Here is a 23,624-nt window from a genome sequence, read left to right as displayed (position 1 = left end):
TCAGAATTTACCAAGCACTTTGCGACCGCTGTAAGTTCCCACCCGCCAGCCTTCCGTCTCAGCGCTCTCTTTGCACACCGAGACGATCTGCGGCTGTTCACAACACAACCATTCAGCAGCCCTCACTTACAATGGCTTCCAACGGTGTCAAGAGAAAGAGCGCCCCGGCTGGAAAGGCATCTTTCGACGGAAAATCGAAGAAGGCTAAGTTCGACTCGAGCAAGAAGAAGGCCGAGCCTGTCGAGAGCCCGGAGAGCGACGAGGATGTCGACGACTCTTCGGACTCTGACGACGGCGGTGTTCAGTTGAACCCCCGTGATAGGGCGCAGCAGGCGCAGGCCAAGGGCAAAAAAGATGGCGCCAATGGCGCTGACAAGAACAAGTCTTTCGAGAGAGGTAAGGATCTAGAGATGCACCGCTGCAAGCTTGCAATTACATGCTGACTTATGTCTAGGTCAAAACTCGAAAGAGTCCCACGCCATTCAGAAGAAGCTGGCCCTGGAACGCAAGGCCGCGAAGCCCCTCGCCGACGAATTGCAAAGAACCAAGAAGATTTGGGAGAGACTGCGGAGGAAGTCCCACGTGCCGTCAGAGGAGAGAAAGCAGCTGGTTGACGAGCTTTTCACCATCATTACCGGCCGGGTCAAGGACTTCGTCCTCAAGCACGACGCCACGCGCGCCGTTCAGACTGCGCTCAAGTATGCCACGGCCGCACAAAGGAAACAAATCACCCGGGAATTGCAGGGAACATACACCCAGCTTGCCGAGAGTCGATATGCCAAGTTCCTCATCGCTAAGATGGTGGTGCAAGCGGATACGGAGATCAAGGACCTGATTATCCCGGAGTTTTACGGCAAGGTGCGGAAGCTGATCAACCACCCCGAGGCCTCGTGGATCTTGGACGACATCTACCGACAAATTGCCACAAAGGAGCAGAAGGCCATACTGCTGAGAGAATGGTACGGCCCCGAGTTTGCTCTCCTGGAGCGCAGCAAGGATGAGAAGCCAACTTCCAACCTGGCCGAGATTCTCGAGCAGAACCCGAGCAAGAAGGGGCCCATCCTGAAGAGCCTTCACGATATGATCAACTCGCTCGTCCAGAAGAAGATGACTGGCTTCACCATGTTGCATGACGCCATGCTGCAATACTTCCTGAACATCAAGCCCGGCACCGAGGACTTCAACATGTTCATCGAGATGATTAAGGACGACGAGGAGGGTGACTTGCTGAAGAACATGGCTTTTACTCGTTCCGGATCTCGGTTGGTGGCCTTGCTTTTGGCACATGGTTCATCCAAGGACCGGAGGAATTTGCTCAAGGCTTACAAGGATAACTTCGTCTTGATGTCGGGTGACCCCTTCGCCCATATCATTATTCTGACCGCCTTCGATGTGGTTGACGACACAAAGATGACCTCGAAGGCCATCTTCCCCGAGCTGATTGGTGGTGACGACAAGGAGAAGACGACAGAGAACATTGTCGTGTCCACGACGAATCCTTTTGCGAGGACTACCCTTCTGTACCTCTTGGAGGGTCAGTCGAGAGCACTCTTCCCTGCGAACATGAGCGATGATCTTGCCATTCTCAGTGAAGTCCATGAGATTCGCCAGACAACCAGTAAGAAGGACGCCGAGGTGCGGAGAAAGGAGTTGGTGACCGTCATATCACCGGCACTCTTGGAGGCGGTCGTTGCTGCTGCGCCAGCCTTGGTGGCAGACCCCTTTGGATGCCAGTTGGTTGCTGACGTCCTCCTTTCAGCCGAGGGCGACAAGACGGAAGCTCTCAAAGCCGTGGCAGCTGTCGCCGAGGGTGACCCGAGCGCGGAACCCATGGAGGTGGAAGGCATCGCCCCTCAAGTCCACGTCTCCCGGACACCATTTGGGGGCCGGTTGATCAAGACACTCATCGCAGGCGGCAAGTTCAACAAAGGGACTGGCAAGATCGAACCTGTTGACCCGCCATTGAAGTTTGCTGATATTTTGTATCCGGTGATCAAGGAATACATCCTCGACTGGGCTACGGGGCCTAGTTCGTTTGTCGTGCTCAACATGCTAGAGGCCGGTGACTTCAGCCATGTGTCCGAGCTGAAGAAGACGCTCAAGAAGCAGAAGAAGATTCTCGAGAAGGCCGCGAGCGAGGAGACGGCCGAGCAGAAGGCGGATCGGGAGGCTAAGGCACAGAAGGAGAGCGAGAAGAGCGAGAAAACGGGTGCGAAAAAGGGCAAGAAGGGTGGGGCGAAGTCGGACAAGGCCGTTGGCAACCTTGGCAGCAAGCTTCTGCTGGAGAAATTGTAGACGATGTAAAACGTACCGGATTGGCGAGCAAAAAGTTCTTCCTAATATTTTCAAATACCCACACACGCGTGGCAGTACCACCAACATGTGTGTCGATGGAGTGCAATGGGTTTAGCTGGAGCATCAATAGATGGAGTTGGTGGTTTATTGAAAGTGATAGGTGAAGCCATTTATTGTCGTGAACCTTCGCAACCGTCTTAGAGGGAACCCAGTCGAGGTGGCTTACCCAACGGGAAGAGAGCTATTCACAACTACCTGAATTCGTGACACCGTAGCAGTTGCAACAGGTGTGCTGCATTAGGCTCGTGATACCGTCCGTTTCCGTCGTCATTACTTAAGCCCTTGCCTCGTGAGGGGGAAGATTACACGACTTGCCTTGTCCTTAGAGCATTCGACCGGGAGCAAACACCACGCCGTTGTCCCCGTAGAGGAGTAGGTTGCCCCTTTATAGTCCAAAATGGCGCTCAAAGAACACAGTCCTTCTTTTCGACTGGGGCGAAAGTCCGCTCTGGATTTGTCTGCGAGTGCAAAATGGCGACAGTATGTATGTATATATGTTGTGTGTATGCCCTTGGCGAATGTATTCATCAGTCCAGTTTCAATCCTCTCTTTTCTGCAGGGGAAAGTGTTGAGACTCATCGGGTAACCTCCAAGAGACGTAGGCACGTTACATGTTGGCAGGGCAGGTACGAAATGAGACGGGTAGCAAATCCCATCGCCATGCCTTCCTTCCTTCCTAGGTGATATATCGTCAACCACCACCTGACAGCACCTTCCCTTTCCTTCAACGTTACTCGAACATTACCAACCCATCGCTCAGCGAGCTTTATTTCACCGGATCACGCCGGGAAATCCGTGTCTTTCTAAAATCCCACTTCTCGCTCTTTTGCCCCTTTCCTTCACTGTCACCGTTCAGCTCGGATGGTGATACGAAAGCTTTTCCACCAGGCTCCCGCGTCTATTCCCAATTGCCTGTAACCATACCCACCCGGTTACAATAATAAAACCTCCAATCGCCACCATGCGCATTTCCATCATCGCGAGGATCAATGAAGAGGACTGCCCGCCCAAAGCCGGATTCTATGACTGCCTCGGCTATCGCGGGTGTTGCTTCGTTGACGCCTGCAAGAGCAACGGCTGCCCTCGCGGTTATATTGTTGTTTCTGACAGCTCAAGTATGCCTCAATCGAGAACGACCATAGCATCTGTTGCCGCGCCGGTTCTGGCCTCTGCAATTGCCTCAATATCGTCGGTGGAAATGTCTTCCACCACAGTCAACAAGGCTCAGGCATCGACTACGTCGCGAGGCGCAACCACCACCGTCCCTATACCCACAGAGACCGGAGGAGGAGCTTGGTACACTGATCCGAATGCTCGACCTACCTCTACTATCGTTTCTGTCTCCTCTTCTCTGATTTCCACCCCTATCGAAACTCCAGCCCTCAACACCTCGACCCCCGCGCCAGAGCCCAAGTCCGACGATGAAGAGCTTTCGGGTGGTGCGAAGGGTGCCATAATTGCTGCTGTTCTAGTACTGATCGTAGCTGCCATCGCTAGCTACTTCCTGTGCGGTAAGCAGAGAAGAAAGCTCAGATTATCTGGGGACGCTGTCAGCTCCATCAGCAGAAGCGGAAGCAAGTGTGGTATGGAGGAAGATAAGGGCCATCTTCCCGTGAGAGCCAATCCATGTTCACCAGACAACATATTTTCTACCATTGATGGTAAGCTTGGATTAATTCGTACTGTATTGCTGCAAAGAAGCTAACTACTCACAGGTCGATATGAAGAGCCCCAAATCCGCTTCAATCGGGTCAGTGATATGAGCTCCAGCAGCAGAATGATGAACCATCCCATCGGCCATAACACCAGAGAATCTGTGATGCTGCCACCACCATCAGCTGTGATCGCTAGATCCACCATGGCCAGTCCCGAACTCACCTCTTGCGCGGCAATAGCCAACACCGATTTCATATCCCGCATGGGCACTGCCACCCCCGAGCTTCAAGGCCCTCCACAGCAAGCGGCCGTTGCGGAATTGGCATCTCCCGGACTGCCTAAAGTTGTTGAAATCCACAGCAGTCGTAGCGGCGAGCAAATGTACAAGCCGTACCGCCCGAACGGCTACTCGTTGTACCCTGTTGCAGAGACCACGCCCAACTATCTCACCGGAACAATGAACGCCACCGACGACGAGCGTTTGAAGAACAAGTACGTGACCTACTGGACCAGGTGGGATCCGGCTGCTTGAGGGACGACGATTGGTACCGCTTGAGAGTTAATCAAAGGATGGCTGTATTCGGATTTTGGCAGGCGTTCACGATACCCAGGGTTGCTTTACAAGTACTTGGTATGTTTGATCTTACTGGTTCTTGTCAGAGTAAATTCACACATTCGGGATGGATCACTTCGAATCGAGTTGGAGATCGAGCCTCATAGGGTCACCATAGCTAGACCTGCTAATAATCGTCCCTACTCCGCAGAATGAATAAAGAAATTCGACACTACAGCAGTCGGGTGACGTCTAGGGTAGTCAATGCAGCGTGGTTTTGAGTTGGGCAAAGCATGCGTGGCCTTGACCTGCCGAATTCAATGGGTATTTTGGTATTCAACACATACTTTAAAAAAACAATCTGTTCCCCTCCTGTTTACGCCAAGCATGCAGCATAGTCTTCTTACGCAGAAGCGTTTCCGTGACCGTCCCTTTTTTTTATCCTTTTTTTTTCTCTTTCCCAAACAATCAATATTGATTTCTCTTTATCCGCTCCACTGAGGCGTATCGTTGGCCATATAAGGGCGAGTTAACGTATCAACATGTAGGCTTGTCTGGATTCTCTCTGCTCGCGCCGATTCGCTGTGTGGTGAATGAACGTTCAGGCTTGTCATCTGCTCTGGAGTTTGCTGATCTCGTCGAGAAGTATTTGAAGGTCGTCGTCGCTAATCTTATCCTGAAGTGACGGGATCAAGGTCTTTGCTTCCTCAGCTGTTTCGCAGCACAAGGAACCTACGGGAATGTAATTAACATCGTGTTTGTCTGGGCCCGCTCCCGTGAGCTACGTGATGCAATGTACTGCGTACCTATTTGCGCGCGCTCAAACTTGGCAAGCTGCTTGTGAGCGCTGAGCAGTCGCTCGACAGCCTCAACGTTCTCCTTCTGACGGAAGCGGGAGAAGGCATCAAGATAGTTCAGAGTCTGCGTCAACATCCTGCGAAGGCGAGATGTCAGCAACCTTGGTTCCCGCTACGAGAGTGTCGCGTGACAATGAGGTTGGAAGGTGCGTTCTTCTCACTCTGTCTCGTTGATGTTTTTCCGGTCCATCTTCCTCTTGGTGACGAGCGCGTTGATGACGAGAGAGGCTTCGGAGAGGGTGAGAGTATCGACGTGTTGGAATTCGCCGAGATTGAGAATGGTAGAGGCCTCCTCGCTGCCTGGCGGCGGGGGCTTCGGGCGCGAGGTAGGAGCGTGATGCGACATGGTGCTGTTACGACTTGGTTGGCTTATCGATCGGGAAGGGCGATGGGCTAGTAGATTACACCGGTCGGAAGAGACTACGGATGGTAACGGGCGTTGGTGCGCCGGGCTGGAGGTGGAATTGGGTGGGCTTGGGAGCTACCGTTGGAAGGTGTGGAAGCTACAGCGACAAGGACGAAGGTGGGTTGCGAATGAGGCTGAGAATTTCCAATGGCAGAGGTGGTTGTCTGGGAATGCTACCAGTGCCAATGTTCCACCCTGCCTGCCTGATGCTTGCTCACAGCTGCTTCTGTCGGGCGGGAAAAAGAGGTGTCCCACTGTCCTCGGTGCTAGCGCAGGCACCGGAAGGGGCGTCGACCCAGGGATGTTCATGGCGTGGATTTAGCGACTCAGGTGCACGGGGGAGAGAGGAGCACAGCACGGCGCAGCTCAACCACCTATCCCAGCCGAACCTGAGGCCAGTTGGAGGATTGATATCAAGTGTATGAGTGAGAGATTCAAACATCGATGAGAGCAACCAAAGTTCGGCACCATATATATCCCTTTCAGAGTCATCAGACATAAGACGAACTGATTTGAAGCCATGTACGTTCTTTAATCTCAAGTATGAAGCTGAACCAGTCGCACTCATCAACTTCGAATGCAGGACCGTCTTTGCGCTCATCGTCATCAACAAAGCCGGAGGCTTGATCTACAACCGCACATTCCACGAGGGCGGCCTCAATCAGCTGAGCACAAATGACTACCTTGTTTTAGCAGGCACATTTCATGGGTAAGCAACCGTGTCATGTTTCCACCCTCCAATGCAAGTCGAGAAGAGCTCACATTTCCAGTATCCATGCCATCACCGCCCGCCTTCACCCCCTGATGAGCCAACAGGATGCCGCAGCCGCAGCCGCAGCAGCTAACGCCGTGGCAAACGGAGGCATTCCGAGCCGCCCGGAGCCGCCGACGGGACTGGAGGTAATGGAAACAGAGAACTTCCGGCTGCAGTGCTTCAACACCATGACAGGCACCAAGTTTCTGCTCTTCACGGACACGACCCAGACCAATATCGACGTGACTCTGCGGAGGATATACGACCTCTATAGCGACTACGTCATGAAGAATCCTTTCTACCAGCTCGAGATGCCCATTCGGTGCGAGATGTTTGAGCGGAAGCTGCTGTCGTACATCCGTGAGATCAACAATCGATAGCTTCTGAGGGACTTGCCACGGATGGACGTGAGGGAGAGTATTCAACGGAGTCTGGTTTCGTTTGGGTTGGGCAACATTCATTGTGACGGCGTTTGTAGGAGTACCAGGACCTTCTATTGAGCAGCATGTGCCTCTAGGACCAAGCCAATATTCTATTTTACATGCTCGAGGTAGTGGTCAAGCAAAACGAATGAGACGGAAAATGGGCCCCAAAATTTACGAGGTATCCATCGTGTCATCGTCTTTCTTGTCGTTCTTCTTGCTCGACTCGCCGCCCTCTTTCTTGAGGAGGGGCGCATTCTCGCCCTCCTCCTTGATGTCCTCAAGCGACTCCTTCTGCCCGGACTCAGCCTCTTCGCGCGCCTTCTTCTCCTGCCGCGCCTTTTCATCCTCCATACTCATGCGCAGCGCGAGAGCAAGCTCCGGGTCCATAGCCGGATCGAAGTCGAACTCGCCGAAGTTACCGCCGCCACTCTCAGCACCGCCGCCACCGCCGCCGCCGCTGCTTCCACCCGCAGAGTCACCCAGTAAGATAGGGCTTGAGATGAGTTGGTCGCTAAGCAGTTTGCTGCTCGGGGGGATGACGACGAGGTGGGAGCCCTCGCCACCCTTAACGCTCTCGTTGAACGCTTGCAGCTTCTTCTGCGTATCGTCGTCATCCAGGTCGCCGAACAGCACGAAGTCGACCGACACGTTTCCCTTCTTCATCTTCTTGGCCAGTTGGACCAGCTTCTTCTCTTCCTCCTCGACGGGTGAGCAGATGAAGACGATTATCCGTTGCCGTTGGGACTTGTTCTGGCGGTGCTTGAGGGCAAGCTGAGTGGCACATTAGCGAAAGGTCTAGGCGGAGGGATCAGAGATCACGGTGAAAATCACGCGCACTTACGCCAGCGACTTGAATTCCCGTGGCCAGGTGTGATGTTCCCTTGATCTTAGTCTTCGTGCGGTGCAGACCGTCGAGGATCTTGCCCTGATCTGTCGTGAGGGTGACCAACACCTCGGGACCCTTGCCTCCCATACTCATCAAGCCAACAGACGACTCGGGGTTGCCGTTGGTAATGGTTTGGAAGATAACGTTGACAGCGTCGGCTTGGGCATCGTATCTTGTAGGCTGGTAGTCACCATTGCGACTGCTTTCGCTGTTGTCGACAACGACCATCACCGCTTCGAGGACCATCTTGACAGATTAGGCAGGGCGCCGGCGATTGATTGAAGACTAATTTCGGGTGTCTAACGTAATTTCTGAAGCTGATGAGGTTAGAATTGTCGAGTTGACGTAGAGAAGGTCGTTGTGGATGTGGTGTTGAATGGACGAGCTTCGGATGGCTGAGGGAAGCTTGGTGTAGGGCGGGAGAGCTCCTGTCGTAAGGCGGTTCAGCCTGGTGACGCTGGTTGCGTACATGTAGCGTTACCTAGAAGGTGTGGTGGCCTGGCAGGCCCTGCATGTAGCAAGACTTGGAGGAGGGTTCACTGACAAATGGTCCCAAATTGGCAGTTAAGCCTGTGTGAAATGGCATCAGACAAGTATCTGAGACACCTTCCAAAGCGACTTATAAGTAGGGTGCAAGGGTACTTTTTAACTGAAATTCCGGCTAAAGAAAGAGAAAAAAAAAACATAAGGAAGAAAAGAAAAAAAGATCACTGGTCTATAAAACTCAATAAGAGTACAAGTTAGAGTCCAATAATCTAGAACTCAAGGAATTAAGGCAACAGAGAAGCAAATGGCTTTAGCACCGTGCATTCCAAAATCACAGGGCAAGCATCAATTCAGGACCAAATGCCCCTGTACCGGACTCCGGGCGGGGCCAGCTGCCTGAACCGGGAGTGCTCATTGATCCATGCTGGCTTATGTAAATGCTCCTGCCGGTTGTCAGGTTTGTTTACTTTGTGAAGAAGTAGCCACTCACAGGAGAGCCTCCGCCCAATTATCCTTACCATCGACATTGTCCACGCCCCGTCCCGTCGCGACTAGGCACGTTGCTCCGGCGCCAAACACCATCGTTCACGACGACTTTACAAAATCCAACGGAGACTACGCTTCCACCCGATAAAAGACAAGAGTATCAGACGAAAACGAGCTGAAGCCTACGATGTCTCAAAGACAGGTTGTTCCCACCAAGGCTGGCACGCCTCCCATGCTGAGCAGTAGTCCTGGCAAGAGGCAAAGGGTAGGAATAACCCTGGAGCAAAAACAGGCAATTATCGATAATCTGCAGTTGGAGAGTAGGTTTCTGGTTAGTTGTTATTGAAGACGCGTTTTCTAACATTGTCGTAGTTACTGATCGCGCCAGACGACTGCGCGCACAATACAATCAGCAGGCTCAAACCCTTCGATCGCGTATCCAGATGCGCGTCAACCGTGTCCCCAGATCTTTACTCAAGATGACCATGGCCGACTTGGTAGACAGGGCGAATGAGCAGCAAAGGCGCTTGGAAGCAGCTTCGCGGCCGCCGCCGGTGCCTGAAAAAGACTTCCCTCCACGAACGAGCCCATTCAAGCTGGCACCTCCAGCACGTCCTGCCAAGCGATTGAGGTGCGTCCATCTTGACTAAAACAGTATTACCGTATACTAATGATGCATATCAGCGATGCCATGGCAGGTGGAGATAAGGAGAACGATCAGATCCTCAATCCTAAGAAGAAGCATCGTGCCGCCCCAGCGACCCTGAGTTCGTCCCAGGTCTTGTCACCAACTTCATCCAATACCCGATCGCTAGTCCGCGAGCGTCCGTCGTCGCCTTCGAAATCATCTCAGATTGCCCGCCCCATGCCATCACCCGTGAAGCAGCATACGAGTGCCCGTTCAGCTCTAACAAGCATGGTTGAGAAGGCAAAGAAGACCGGCCGTGGAGCCCCACCGCGAGCGTTGACTGCCTCTACGGCCAGCTCGAACGCATCAGCTCCTGCTCCAGCAACGGGAACGGTGCCTCCCACACGAACGCGGCGAGCCAACACTACCACAGCATCCAAGGCTCCATCGCGACCTGGGACGCGGACGGGCAAGCGCGTCAGCGATTCGAGTGAGGGCAGCACGGGAACAGTCGTCAAGAAGACGACGGCGGCAGCCCCCCCAAAGAGAACGGTCATGGGCACAATCAGGAAAGGTGTTGGCGCCGCAACAGCCAGGAAGCCGGCGGCGCCCAAGTCGGCACCGGCGTCCACAACGGGGTCTACCAGGGTACTACGGAAAAGGGGATAACTTCCTCGCGACGCTGGATAGGCGCGGAATGTTTTGTGCTATTAATTACATGGGGTAACGGGTGCAGGGCGCTGCTGGGCTTGGCCACTTGGGCAGGATTTACACGGCGTATTGGGAATAATGACAGAAATGATGACGGCCAGGCATATTCAATTAATGGACTACGCCCCCTTTAATGGCTCAAGCTTGCGAGCTAGCCTTCTTTTTCTTGTCCTCGACCAACTCAATGTTATCCTCGGGTATCTCCTTGTACTTCTCCAGCAAAAACTCCTCAATCTCGTCACTGACATCGCCTTGTACGACAATCTCCTCGCCGCCGCTCGGGGTCTTGGTGACAGATGAACCGGTCGCAAACTTCTTTCCGAATTCTTTGGAGACCTTCTTCAACTCCAGGCCGAACGACTCCAGACCAGAAACAGCCGTGACGTACTTTCTCTTGTTTCGCTCGATTCTCTTGATGGTGACGACGCTCTTGGCTAGCTTGTCGGCTTGTTTGGCCTCGGCAGCCTCGGCCTTAGCGGCCTTCTTCTGTGCGTCTTTGGCGGCTCGCTTTTGGGCGTCGACGGAGAGAGATGCGGTTGCAGCCTCCAAGACCTCTGCAGGACAGATTGTGAGCATTGCAGTACTGCTGATTTAAGAGATGCGGGGTTCGTACCTGGAGACCAAATCCTTCCGTACAGGTCGGGGTGGTGCTTCTCAAGCCAGTCCTGGCACTTTTTTACTGTGCCGCCATACTCGCAGTACTAGATCGGGGTATGAGCAAAGCCTCTATAAATCTGGGATGTTGCGATGGAGTAAAAATACCTCTGGTGGGAGAGTGCAGACTAGGCGTGGGTTAAAAGAAGTTAGAATTCGCGCCTCGAGTATCTTGGGGCCTGGTGTGCATGTTTACTTACCACCGCAGTAGGTTACGTGGCGGCTTTGAGGCTCGCCAGAGATTTCTGACTTGTCATTGTCGGCCATTACGATCTGAATAAGCCGGGTTTGACAGGGAGGAATCGCTTGCAAAAGATGTCAAGCAGAGGAATCAAGGACGTAGGAGACGCGTGCCTCTGTCTTCTTCCAAGGATGGCCGACTGCGGGGTTGATTGAATCGATGGCGGGGCATGCATGAACTGCCACAGCAGACCACCTCAAGCACCAAGGGCTTATGTAATACAATGTGGCTTGATGCCGGAGCCCTCCAGCCACCAACATTTCGACTGCCGCCGACTCCCTCTACCATCCAACCCCGCAGGCATCACCAACTTGTTAACCCGACCAGCAAGCAATTCGATTTGCATGGCTGGGCGCGCTCACCTTGCGCATGACCTTAATACCTACCCATTTCCAAGCTGAACCCGCTGTCTTTTCAGTTGCCGCAAATTCTGAATCCAAGCCCAATATTACGACTATCGAACCACTGATATATCCAACTGGCCTGACCTTTGCCCAGTGCGAATCACGGATCAAGCAGCTAAGGCCGATAATTCATCCAAATCTTGCATGACGAGTCTCAGTGAACTCCATGCGACAGTCAATAGTCTGTTCTCCGCAAGGCCAACACAGAGACCGGTGAACTTGGGGATGTAGGTTGGCCAAGTGGTCATCATCCAATCGAAGCCTATTCTAAGCGCCCGCCCAGCGCTGGACATTATCATTGGACGGTGACTCGACAGCTGTGCGTTCCCAATCAGTATTGCTCCCACCTTCCCGTCTATCATGTTCGCGCGCGCCAGCCAGTCGCCGCTCACCCAGACCATGCTGCTCTTCTGTATCCCAAATTAGATACACTTCTCTGCTCGCTCATTGGGCAAGAGGCTTACTTGTGGCTCGGCGGGGAACCTTTTGGGACGAAGATGGGCTCGTCGTCTTCCCATCACTGCTCCTCACGCGCCGGCAGCACATCCCCATTCGGGCCAATGTAGGCCTTTGCAGTAGGCGCGCTGCATGGGAGTGCTACTCAGTGAATGCATCGGTCGGAGATGCTATGCTGCCACTCCGTCCGTCTTGGTTGCACGTCCCAACGTCCCGTCGTGGGTGTACGAGTAGCGTAGTTCGCAACCCACATCTGCGGCCACCATGTTAGCCGCCTTCCCGCCATCAAGTGCAAGGCCTCTCCAGACTATATCACTCGCTGCTGGCCAACCGCCGGGCCTTCTTTACTCTTTCTCTCCTTTCTCTCATCTTTTCGCCGCGTCGTTGCTATTGCAAAAATATTGAAGACTTCGTTGATCGAAGCAGCCTGTCGTTTACACGATTTAGTTCGACTTTTACTTCCACAAGACGCCGGCCGTCTTTCGACAAATTTGTTTCGCGCAACGTCGCAATTTGCCTATATTTACACCGTTACAGCACATTGGACCGCAAGTCTATATCTGGATATCTGACTGCATAGGGTAAAATGGCTGAGGTTATTCACCTGCCCTCGTCAACATACAGACCTCCTTCCCCTTCGCAGGCTCGGAGGCCGGGGAGGTCACTTAATACTATAATGGAAGAGGAGAACGAGGATATCCAATACGCTACCGACAACAGGCAGCCTCGGAGTAAGACCTCCCAAATGAAGATCGAAGCCTGGCTGTCACCCCTGAGTGATCACTTTCCCACCCCGAGAGGCTTCCACTTCCTCTCTGCCCCGATCATGCCATCCTCACCATCAGCTTCATCGGCCGACGAGAGCAACTCCCCCTCCACATCGTCAAACCCGTGGAACAACAATCGATCAAGCGTAATGACCGACGTCACCGAATTTGATGACTTGTACGATGTCACCGATGAGGATGAACCTGTTGCGGTCCGACGAGTGCCCTCGCGCAAGTCGTCGGTGAGGAGGCGCAATTCTAGCCGCGACGAGACGGCAAAGCAGACTGCAGCCGGCGCTCGCAGAGCTCTGCCCCCTCTGGTCATCCCAGGCACTAGAAACACATCGACAGAAGATTGGTCCGCCGGTCTCAAGAAGGCTCTCGCATCACCAGTGCCACCTACACCACCAACCCGCGTCGAAATGTCTCCTCAGGTCATCTCATTCATGCAGGCGAAGCAAGCACAGGAAGTCCCGACCATCTCCGCTCCGCCATCCCTTGATGGAAGTATGAGCTCCGAGCAACTGGCACAGATGTCTGCACCTCCAACCCCTATCATCGGCAGCGACAATGGCAAGGAGGAGGATTGGTCTGGTGTGCGCCTTCAACCCGGTGCCCTGGCAACATTGCACGCCCTCTCCGGCGATAATGACAGCTTACACGGCCACGACCACGATCATTCCGAGCAAGTCCTTGAGATTTCCCATGCACCCGTCCACGAGATGCGCCAACAGCCTCTGCGACTCTTCACCAATCTCCATCCCCAGCCGGCGCGCGTAGCCGAGCTTACCCCCGGCTCCCACCGTCGGTCTCTCGCCGACCTCACAAAGCTCGATATCCCTTCTCCTGGAGGCTTCTTCTCAGGCCTCTCCCCCAGGACTAGGACGACATGGCATATGCCGGCAAGGTCCCCCGAGGACATGGTGCCCCCCACATCAACCACTGCAGAGCAGTTTTACCGCTGCCCATGGAACATGGACGCCTCAGTACCCCCAGTCCCAGCTGTGCCTGCCAAGCTTATCCTTAATGATGCCGCCGAACAGTTTTACCGCAGCTCGGTGCCCTCTTCATCTGCCATCGTAGAGCAGGTTGTTGAGGTCAACGACGAGGAGATGGATGAGGACGATATGCCCACCGCGAGGCCGATTGTTCCCATTAACACCTCTACGTCTTCAGCAAACGTGGCAGAGCCAACCTCCCCTGAGGCTGAAGACGCGCCAACAGAAATTGTCACAGTCTACGACCCCGAGTATGCGCGCAAGCAACAGGAGGTCGCCCTCTCTAACCTTGACCGCACTGAGTTGTGGCTTATGGCTCAGCGCGCCTATCTGAAGCCCGTCGAGGCCGAGCAGACCGTAGAGGAAGCCAACAGCCTCGACACAATTCCCGAAGCCGCCAATGAAGAGGCCGAGAGCGCACAAGAGCAGGATGTCATCTTTGCACCAAGAAAAAAGATGGTCCGCTTCTCCGACATTGTCTCCAAGACCGACATTCCACGCCGCCTGCCCTCTATGCTCCTGAGACAGGAATCTGCCTACTATCGCGCCTTCCAAGATTATGTCATTCGCTCGAGCAGGCAGGACGTCTTTGTGCACCAGCTCCCTCGCTTCGAGGCCCTTCAGGCCCAGCGTGTCTGCCTCCGCGAGTTCCACCGCAATCAGCTTCTCGGCAAGTACCAGCTCAGCGTCGTGCCACAATCAGCCAAGAAGCGCCTCAGCGCCAACGTCGCTCGCGGAGACGATGTCATCCACGATGACCCCGAAAAACTGCGGCGTGAGAAGGAGCACGAGGCCATGTCCCAGATGGCCATGCCGACATGGCACGTCGCTGCCATCAAGATGCTCAACGGCGGCAAGCTCATCTCGGCGCCCGTCGCCAAGCGCCTCGGGCGTATGTCCCGTATGGCACCGGGCCGTGATGGCGTCGCCCGTGACCGAGCCCGCATTCTCGACCTCGGCGGCCAGTCCACGTGTGACTGGGCTTGGCACTGCGCGCTGCAGTACCCCAACACCAAGATCTACACCGTTACCACAAAGGCCATCCGCCAACTCTCCAACTCCAACGTCCGGGGCCCGCCTAATCATCGCCAGGTCGCCGTCGAGCGCCTCACGCGCCTTCCCTTCAAGGACGACCAGTTTGACCTCATCTCTGCGCGGGAGCTTCATAGCATCCTCAAGTTCGTCGGCGAGAACGGCGAGGACGAGTGGGAGACGTGTTTGAAGGAGTGTATGCGTGTGCTCAAGCCTGGCGGATACCTAGAGTTCTCTGTCCTGGACTCGGATATCATGAACGCTGGTCCCCTGGGCCTCGCAAAGAGCGTCGAGTTTGGCTTTGACCTCAAGACGCTGGGTTACGACCCCAACCCAACAAAAATGTTCCTCGGCCGCCTCTCGCGCACAGGCTTCGATGAGGTCCGTCGCGCGTGGATGTGTCTGCCCATGGGCGCACGCCACCCCTCTCAGCAGCAGCAGAAGCCCTTGCCCTCTTTACCTGTCCGCCAGACCTCTACAGGAGAGGAGGTGCGTACGGTGACGATGGAGGCCATGGTTACCGGCAGCACGGACGGTGTAGCCAATGTCACAGGCATCGTTGGAGGCTGGAGCTGGGAGCGCTGGCTGCTGCGGTGCGAAATGGAGAAGGTCAGCGGTGAACTGCGGCTCGCAGACACCGTAACTGACGGCGCCGCCATGAGAGAGGCTGGCAAGAGCGTCGAGGGCGTCGCTGCCATCGTCGAAGAGGGCCGGGGCTGCGGCGCCGGCTGGAGAATGTTGAACGGATATGCGAGGAAGCCCAAGACTGGTACGGGGCTCATCTCTGTCGGGTTTGAGGTTTGAAGCTTGCAACGTAGCCGAACTATAGACCCTCGTTCCTTTGTTTCACTCTCCCCAATCTCTCTTTTTTTCATTCTCTACTCAATTTCCTTTGTATAGCCGCGACGGTGACGAGACGGGCTGGAACATGACGAGACGGAAACAAAGTGACTATGATTATGGCAGCGAATGTAAATATGGATGGGATTTAGGTCATCTAATGGAATGCATGGGAATGCGTGGTTGCGTATTGCAGGCACTGGAGCCTTGTACATGGCATATTAGGAGCTGAATGATAAAGTCGTCGTCGAATACCTGCTACCTCAACCTTAGACTTAAATGTCGTGCGCACTGTGAACAACCTTTAACTTCATGAGCTATTTGAATCCCAGGTATGAGTCCCTATTTTATTTGATATGTGGCTTATCTCTGACCACACGGATACATCGCCGCGGGGAAGCCTCAAAAGCAAGAGCCATGGGGAGGTTATGCAGGCCACCATGAGCCAGTGGTATCGTATCGTTATTAATTTACGCTAGATCGAAAGGTATTGAAAACCTGAGGGGTATTTGAGGAAAGATGATTCCAACCTATACATGACGCAAAAAGAAACCAACTTCTGTCTAACCAACTCGAAACTATCGCTACGGGTTGGTGTCCATCATTTCGCCTGCTGGTGACACCACTTTCACGTTAATGGTCTCGCTCTCGCCCAGCCTCTCCCTCTCATCCACCCCGGATACCACAGGTAATGCTGAAGAGTCCCTTGGTGTCTTCGCCGACGTTGGTACAATAACGTTGAGAACGCAGTCGTCCAGATGCTCGTAGAATTCTTGGGCTGTGGCGAAATAACCTTGGCAGATCGAGCACTTAGCGCCATCGCCGCGAACATTGCCGGATCCGCTAATGATGAGCTTCCGGCTATTGGGGGGTGTCTGTTCCACGTTATGGACTGATGTGAGATGCCGCTTGAAGACATCGGCTCGGTTAAATGCCTTCTCATATGCGGTTCCTACCCCTGGACAAAAGGGGCAGACCATAGTTCCCTTGTAGTGCGTCAATGCGTGTCGGTTCTTATCGTACTTTCGTGCGAACCCTTTGGTGTGGTATTCGCACGTCTCTATGGGGCATTTCTCTGGCCGTTCTTCTTGGTGCGTGAGCATATGCGCCGCAAGATCCTTGAAAACCCGGCCACAATCAGGGTGGGGGCATCGCGTGCGATTGTCGAGCGTCTTACTGGAGGGGCTGCTCAACTGGGAAGAGGCCATCGGTTCCGCAGGAGCTATCATCAAGGGAACCGATGGCAGTGCTGCGGCTAGAATTGTATGTCCGAACGTTGGAGAGCGTGCAGGCGGCAGTGGATGCGGCGCCTGGGTAAAATATTCCAATGGTGGTTTATAGTCACCCTCCTCTCCTCCGCTGGAATCGTCGTTATCCTGTATGTCGACAGATTGCCGCACCTCTCTCATCCAGTCCTTCAGAATGGTCATGGGCGGCCAGTCTCCGCTGGCTTTCCCACCCCTATGCGGGTTGAAGTGTGCTCGTCGGAGATGGGCAGCAGCATTGTAGTATGCCCCGTATCGCTTCTGCGTTACGCATGCCTTGCATTTTGACAATGGAATGACTGGCTGTGGTAGGGTCGGACTGTAGCTGTCAGGCTCAGTGCAGACCCAGCGCCTCACCAGTGCAGCATGTTTGGCATCGGTATGTCTCCGCAACTCGTGCTCGCCCCTAAAACCTTCCGGGTATTCATTACATTTGATGCAGTAGACCCGGCGTAACGGCGGCCGCTGGTACATAGGTCGACCTCTGCCCCCTGAGATTGGAGACTCCAAGGGTCGCATGGGTCCCCGAGGGAATGTTGGGCTTTCTCCAACTGTGTGTCTGCGACCCAACGGGTCAACCCCTTGCGGTGAAATCAGGTAGTCCGGGCCTCCTGCCGCCGCAAAGGGGTCTCTGTCCGTGAGAGGTGCCGGACTCGGAATCCAAGGTTCACCCAAAGCCCGAGGATCATGCATAGGACGTCTGGGTTCCTCGCCAGGTTGGGCGATGGGTGGTAGAACGAGCACACCGGCCCGCGGGGGCACCCTTTGCCTCAGAAACCCGTTGAATGTGACGGTGCCTTCCACGTCACCGTCCCCAAGGTGCATCAAGAAATCTTTGGAGGAAGAGAACGCTTGCTGGGTCCAAGTGTCCTTTCGAACAACCATGTACAACGACTCTACAATAGCCCTGTCGCGCTCGTCTAGGTCATAATTTTGTTCGTCGAGAAGCATTGGCCCGGAACTGGCAAAGAGAGTGACCAAGAGCTTGTAGACGCTGTGCATTGCGTGCGCACCACTCGCCCCTCTCCATGTTGCCGACGTCTGCGATGAATGGCGTCTTGGCAGAAAAGGCGAAATATCCACCAGAATGGTTCGGACAACGCTGAAAATACATAGCGCAACGAACACGGCAAGCCAGCTCTTCGAGGTTTGGGGCCCCTTTCTAACTGTTGCATCCTCGAATGTTTGGAAAAACTGCGCCATGCAGTTGTACAGTAAACGATAGTGCGCATCATGGTCGACCTCGTCGATAAATAAGGGTCGGTGAGGTGGTCCGCCATCCAAGCGGATCGAAGGTTCAGGTTGTTGAAGGTCCCAGAATATGACCTCACGCAAAAGTAACTTTGCTCGATGTAGCACTGGGAAGGCCGCCTCTTCCATCTCTCTCGTCGCCGCAACCATCCCGCTCATCTTCAAGAGGTGGAGGAAATTATATGCTGTCCCGCTACCGTTCCAGCTCGCTGCTAGAATACTTAGAATCGGCGGCGGGCGCTCGATTGCTTCCCTAGAATAAGTTGAAAGCGTAGGATTAGCCAAAGGAAGATTTGCGAGCTCCTCTGTCCACCAAAAACCGTCATCGAAGTCGAGATTCGTCTTGACGGCATGCAGTATATCCGGAGATATGCGATAACTATTTTCCAGGTAATCGTTCGTATTCCTCCGCTGTGCGAGCGGAGATGTAATCGGAGTCTGTGTTTGTCTCGGGGACATAGGCGCTGCTGCTTGTCAGACTCGGCTGGCAACTGTCTGCACACCAAAAACTAACCTGGAAGCATTATGTCAGAGAAAGCGTCGAGTGGGCCGCGATGGCAACTGATTGCCTTCCAAAAGTCATTATTGGGGCTAAGGGGTTGGTCGGCGCAGTAGTAACAAGGCTCGTTGGAGTCACACTGTTAACAACTGTTAGCAACTTGGCGGCAAAAGTCGTCGAAAACGGCCAATCTTACTGGCTGCTTCGTCACCATACAGCGCAAACAAGGTCCGGAGTCCTGAAGCAGCCTGAGCTCACCGATGGACTGAAGACGCGACTGGCCAACTCTGCTGCGCTTTAAAGGAGGAAGCAAGGGGTCGACCTCGGAATCGACGGAGCCTCGTCCTGGGCCGGAATGTTCACCGACGAACGAGTAGGACTGCAGAGTGTCTCGGCGGTCTCTCGGTTGGCTTGTCGTTGTTAGTGGTGCAAGCTGGGTGCTAGTCGATGGCCTGGGAAGTTGAAGTGATAGCGGCTGCTTTCCAACTTCAGAGCCCCACGGTCGCGATGCTGGATACTCAGGAAATGGCAGTGGGGTGTTGCCAACGGACATGCCCGAGTCACGATGGTTGTGGATAGTGTGTTCGCGGACATGGTTATCTCGGTCATCCTTGTTGTAGAATCCATAGATGTAGTGTATGCAACGCTCATCCCCGCATTTGAAAGACGACGCGGATCGAGACGACGGCGACAAACTGTCTCTCATTTTCCATCCACGGACGACCGGGTCGAAGTTAGCAAGATGGCGATCTAGCCAGGTTGCGTAGCCCGTCGGTGCTTCGTCATGCAACGGTCGCTTAAGGGCCTCAACTATGTTTGGGTCTGACAGGTCATGGCCTGGAGACAATAATTAGGTATTGGTTTAGGGTATTGTCGCAGGACAGCTACTCACCTTGCTCTAAGCAAGCAGTCTCGATACACTCACACCGGTACTGCAAAGCCCTGGCCTCCTCGAGCTCAGAAACAACAGGAACATTGGCAGAAATATCTAGAAGATCAAGCCAAATTATCAGGACCAGGCCAACAAGAGATAGAGAGGACAGCATCTTACGGTGGTGATCGGAGTAGGCCTGCAGAGCACGCACTTTGTGGCGGAGCATATCCAGCTCCGACTTGACGTTTGGGCCATACTTGGCGGGTAGCAAAACAGCGAGCCGGGCCTGGATTTCAGCCTGCTGGTCAAGAAGTTGCCGGATGGCGCCGTCAAGGCCGGGTTCGGGGAGGTTGTGAGGGTCGGCCGCCATTCCTCCCAGGCCTCGAGGGCGTCCTCCTCCAGCCGACGACGACGACACTTTGAAAGTACTCGAATTCGTAACAAGACAGGGCGTGATGGGATTTTAAATAACGGTAATAATAATAATAAAACCCAACATCAGTCGCCCTCTGCTTTTAGAAATTGGCCCGCTCACACGTCGCTTTGAATGATCTGCATCAGAGGGAAGCTTTGGACGCCGGGTTCATGATTTCTTTCAAATGCTCTCTGGGCGTATCTGGATTCTGCATGTCATTAGTTGTCGAAACAGCATGCGGTTATGCTGTTGTTGCTTGTGCTTCCGCTGTTGCTGTTGCTGTTGGTACCGCGGGCGTTGTGTAAGGTCGGAATGGACTGGACACCAAATGGCTCGGTTCATCGCTTGTCTAATGTCAAAATCCGCAATCCAGTTCCCCTCGCTTGCTTCTTTCCGACTTCGGCAGGTCCCTCTCCCTTCGGCGGCTGGAAATGTTTTCCCTTCGTCGCTGGAAAGGTTTTATCTTTTATTCTGCCTCTTTTCCACCGGGGGCGTCGTCGGGGTCGAGCGAGACGATGCAAGGTACGGCACGGTGCGGTACGTGTTGAAGGGCCCTGGTGCGTCGAGTTGCCGTTCCAGCCCACCAGTGACCGAAGTCTCAGTGAAGTGCGTGCTGTGCGGTCTCCGGTCTTGTTTCCGATCCAAGCTTGGTCCCCTTCGCTGCTGTGGCTCCCGTCTCCTTCTTTTTCCTGGGCTGACTTCAGACCGAATGAACACCGGGCACAGACAGGACCAACGAGAGGAAGATTGGGAAAATATTAAGGAACCCGGAACTCGATGCGGCGCAGTAGTGGTGGCAATTGGGCTGGTGGTGACAAGATAGCGAGCGAGCAAGCAAGAGCACCGTACCCGATCGCAGTGCTGGTCTCCTCCCTCATTGGGGTGATAGCTCTTTTATTACCTTAATAACTGGCAGGGTTGATTTGGGGAAGTGGGGCGAGTGGCTAATGGCGTTGATTAGATACTGCGACCTGTAGGCCGTAGAGCAACAGTTAACTAGGTTTGAAGGGGGGTTTTGGCTGGAGAGAGTGCACACCAGAGACTGGATGGATGGGCCAGACAGATGGGACACTGAAGTGGAAGGGAGGTGGGAGGTGGGAAATGCTCACATAGCGGCGACAGGTCCGGCCGGGATCTGGGAAGATGCTGCACAACCCAGTCATTGGATGGGTGGGAAATATGGAAGGTACAGTTAGCTGTAAGGTATGGCATGTATGTATGGGTATGGTAGGTACCTCGTGGATGGATATCGACCGCTACATAGTATGTATGGCTGGGAAGTTACCCGCACACTATCTTGTTCCCGGGTTTATTTTTTATTTTTATTTTATTTTTGCCCGCTTGTTTGGCTCTGGATTTCAACTTGGTCCGTCTGTTCAGTCACTTCCCAGCCGGCCCTGCCCCGCGGAGTCTCGCATCGTCTTCCTCCCTAGTTGTTTGTGTGCTTATTACTTCACTTTCATACTTACACCGCGCCGGGCTACGGCCAGCGAGTTGCTTTACCCATCATGCCTTCATCCGGTGCGGTTGGAGATGCCACTTTTATTCCACCACTTTGCCTCCCCCTCTCTGCTAATACTTTGAGATTGTTTATTTCGCCACGGGGCGAACCCTGACCTTGTTCGGCACCCAAACTCAAGGCAAATCGGTATCCCTGGAGCTTGAGCGAGGGACCTTTTGTCGCCAGTCCGAGGTGCCTTGTTGCTCTCTCGCCCAGGATTGTGGCTTGTACATCTGTTTGCCGCCTTCATGTCTGCCGGCGCCATCAGACCGTTGTCCAAGAGCCCCTCCCCCAATGTACCCTCACCGTACCTGCGCTACGCATCCGACTCACGCTTGTCCAGACACCTCGCTTGCCTCGCCCTGCCTCGGCCGTCCGTCTCTCAGTCAGCTTGCCTGTTGCCCCATTCTACTCGCTGCCTCGCGAAAAACCTCCGTACCTCCCTCCCATAACAGACGTCGTCTTCGGCCTACCAAGCTTTGCCTCGAGCCACCTGCTCACAAGCTGTGGCCAAGCACAACTACCTGTTCAGGCGAGGCAAAACAAGGCAATGTAGCCAGAAGCTGGCCTCGCACGCCTTACGCTTCTTATCAGCTTCTCCTTCGGCCCTACCTCGCCCGTCTCGATGCTGTGACGCCCGTCTTGGGCCGGTACTACGCTCCAACTCGCACGGGTCATTGGGCCACAGATACTGCACACACCTCCAGTCCCTGTCATCTGGCATCCCACCCACACCCCCGGCTCATCCCAGCTTCTTCCCTACCTCGTTACATTAGCTACTTGCTTGGCTGGTTAGCTCCTTCCTTCTGCTCACCAGCCCCCGATTACAAAGACAGCATGCTGCGAGCCGCTGCCGTGCCCGCAGCGAAACCTCGGGCTGCTCTCCACGGTGGCTGCTACATCACGGCTTCTCAAGCCAAGGCACTGCGGGCTGGGGCTCGGGGCGAGTAGCAGGGTGTCGATGGTCGTTGGGTCTTGGAGGGGGGTGGTCAGCGGCCGCAGACAATCAACCAAAGCAAGCCTGACCTCCAGCCGCCCCTTCAGCACGCGTCTCCCAGCTACTTCCTTCGCCGCCTTCCGCTCGCGAGTCCTGGCAGGGTTTCTTCTTTGCCGCTTTATTTCCAGTCTTAAAGTGGAGGTGCTGAGAAAGAGGCGGCCAGAGAGACGGGCGAGTGAGAACCCCAGAGAATCAAACCAGAGGACCCCAAAAGCTCCGTTCAAACGTTATAGCTTATGGGTCTATGAGCCTGGGCATGGGCGTCGACGTGGGGCCGTTTGTGCATTCTCCGACTCTCCGACCGTCGGCCCAGGAAGAAACATTGGACGAGACCAGGCCAAACTGACGCTCAGCCTCATTGTCTGTCCGTTAATCACCCCCCCCCCCCCCCCGTCCTGTCTGTATACCCTCCGGCGTCGCCTTGAGCCAGCCCGTCTGCTCCTCGCTCAACGCTTGACACTTGACGCCTGTCAGCTGCATGCTGGCAGTACAAGGGACCACGCGCCGCCCCTCATCTTGAACCAAGGCTTCAGCTGGCCACTTTTCTTGCCGACGGGGCTCGATGGCTGGCGTCTGCGTAATCATTATGTAGTTGATGTTGCGCATCCATGAACTGTTGAGCTTGAACCATGCTTTCAATTACACTTTTGCTTGTTATTACACTAGTTCGAGCTCACAACGCCAGGTTCTCGTCCGGGTTTGTGGCGGTTCTCGAAGCATCACGCAAGCGCAGGGGAATCCTTCCGTGGACATGAGATTGCGACATTTCCGTCCTGCTCGCCTGCCTCCACGCGGTAGCTCTCCGCCGCAGATTACGAAAGGGCCCCTCTGACTGGTCTTCTCCTCGACTCTCATCTCGCTCACTCCCCTGCCCGTGAGTTTCCCGCCGAGGACGCGCAGAAGGTACCCAGACAAAACGCACGCCTCTATGTACCCACGCCCACACGGACCAAGGCTCCACGTGGGCTACAGAGTCCGTGGCACGATGCTGGGGGGCAGTCCCGGCAGAAACAAGCATGTGCCGAGTCACCGTTACAACCTGCAGATAGTTGCTGCGGGCGATGGCGCGAGGAGCCACAGTTACAGCTACCCTGTTGGGAGCAAGCCGTCGTTAAAGCAGCGAGGCGCGCGCAATGCCTGCATCGACCGTCACACGGCGAATGGGTCGAACCAGGCATGGCATGCAGTCGTCAAAGATCGAGGTAAGGGTAAGTACTACGGGGGTTG

The 23,624-nt window shown here is 54.5% G+C and overlaps 9 protein-coding genes across 9 annotated transcripts; 5 read left to right on the top strand and 4 right to left on the bottom strand.

The window, feature by feature from the left end:
- Positions 1-131: 131 nt before the first annotated feature.
- On the top strand, positions 132-2,295 carry EsH8_VI_000652 (armadillo-type protein; the record flags this gene model as incomplete). The annotated part of the gene is made up of 2 exons (XM_083271905.1): positions 132-396; positions 455-2,295. 2 exons carry the CDS (start codon positions 132-134, stop codon positions 2,293-2,295), a joined length of 2,106 nt encoding a protein of 701 aa, XP_083127079.1.
- Positions 2,296-3,316: 1,021 nt separating this feature from the next.
- On the top strand, positions 3,317-4,543 carry EsH8_VI_000651 (uncharacterized protein; the record flags this gene model as incomplete). The annotated part of the gene is made up of 2 exons (XM_083271904.1): positions 3,317-4,016; positions 4,071-4,543. The coding sequence occupies 2 exons, from the start codon at positions 3,317-3,319 to the stop codon at positions 4,541-4,543; spliced, it is 1,173 nt and encodes a 390-aa protein (XP_083127078.1).
- Positions 4,544-5,174: 631 nt separating this feature from the next.
- Positions 5,175-5,767, bottom strand: EsH8_VI_000650 (HRDC-like protein; the record flags this gene model as incomplete). Its single annotated transcript, XM_083271903.1, has 3 exons — positions 5,175-5,296; positions 5,371-5,498; positions 5,583-5,767. 3 exons carry the CDS (start codon positions 5,765-5,767, stop codon positions 5,175-5,177), a joined length of 435 nt encoding a protein of 144 aa, XP_083127077.1.
- A 481-nt stretch (positions 5,768-6,248) lies between these two features.
- Positions 6,249-6,961, top strand: EsH8_VI_000649 (TRAPP subunit TRS23; the record flags this gene model as incomplete). The annotated part of the gene is made up of 3 exons (XM_083271902.1): positions 6,249-6,252; positions 6,386-6,536; positions 6,598-6,961. 3 exons carry the CDS (start codon positions 6,249-6,251, stop codon positions 6,959-6,961), a joined length of 519 nt encoding a protein of 172 aa, XP_083127076.1.
- Positions 6,962-7,177: 216 nt separating this feature from the next.
- On the bottom strand, positions 7,178-8,138 carry EsH8_VI_000648 (proteasome regulatory particle base subunit RPN10; the record flags this gene model as incomplete). The annotated part of the gene is made up of 2 exons (XM_083271901.1): positions 7,178-7,777; positions 7,848-8,138. The coding sequence occupies 2 exons, from the start codon at positions 8,136-8,138 to the stop codon at positions 7,178-7,180; spliced, it is 891 nt and encodes a 296-aa protein (XP_083127075.1).
- A 913-nt stretch (positions 8,139-9,051) lies between these two features.
- On the top strand, positions 9,052-10,161 carry EsH8_VI_000647 (Borealin N terminal-domain-containing protein; the record flags this gene model as incomplete). The annotated part of the gene is made up of 3 exons (XM_083271900.1): positions 9,052-9,184; positions 9,237-9,495; positions 9,549-10,161. 3 exons carry the CDS (start codon positions 9,052-9,054, stop codon positions 10,159-10,161), a joined length of 1,005 nt encoding a protein of 334 aa, XP_083127074.1.
- Positions 10,162-10,341: 180 nt separating this feature from the next.
- On the bottom strand, positions 10,342-11,124 carry EsH8_VI_000646 (translation initiation factor SUI1; the record flags this gene model as incomplete). The annotated part of the gene is made up of 4 exons (XM_083271899.1): positions 10,342-10,757; positions 10,817-10,904; positions 10,966-10,985; positions 11,058-11,124. The coding sequence occupies 4 exons, from the start codon at positions 11,122-11,124 to the stop codon at positions 10,342-10,344; spliced, it is 591 nt and encodes a 196-aa protein (XP_083127073.1).
- Positions 11,125-12,634: 1,510 nt separating this feature from the next.
- EsH8_VI_000645 (class I SAM-dependent methyltransferase) lies at positions 12,635-15,559 on the top strand (the record flags this gene model as incomplete). The annotated part of the gene is made up of 1 exon (XM_083271898.1): positions 12,635-15,559. One exon carries the CDS (start codon positions 12,635-12,637, stop codon positions 15,557-15,559), a length of 2,925 nt encoding a protein of 974 aa, XP_083127072.1.
- Positions 15,560-16,179: 620 nt separating this feature from the next.
- Positions 16,180-19,854, bottom strand: EsH8_VI_000644 (uncharacterized protein; the record flags this gene model as incomplete). Its single annotated transcript, XM_083271897.1, has 5 exons — positions 16,180-18,575; positions 18,626-18,749; positions 18,807-19,447; positions 19,503-19,598; positions 19,662-19,854. 5 exons carry the CDS (start codon positions 19,852-19,854, stop codon positions 16,180-16,182), a joined length of 3,450 nt encoding a protein of 1,149 aa, XP_083127071.1.
- Between the last annotated feature and the right edge of the window lie 3,770 nt (positions 19,855-23,624).

This window comes from Colletotrichum jinshuiense, chromosome 6 (genome assembly GCF_051148585.1).
Source record: "Colletotrichum jinshuiense chromosome 6, complete sequence".
Taxonomy (NCBI): Eukaryota; Fungi; Ascomycota; class Sordariomycetes; order Glomerellales; family Glomerellaceae; genus Colletotrichum; species Colletotrichum jinshuiense.
The sequence above is the reverse complement of the archived record's forward strand: the minus strand, read 5'-3'. Positions and strand labels throughout refer to the sequence as shown.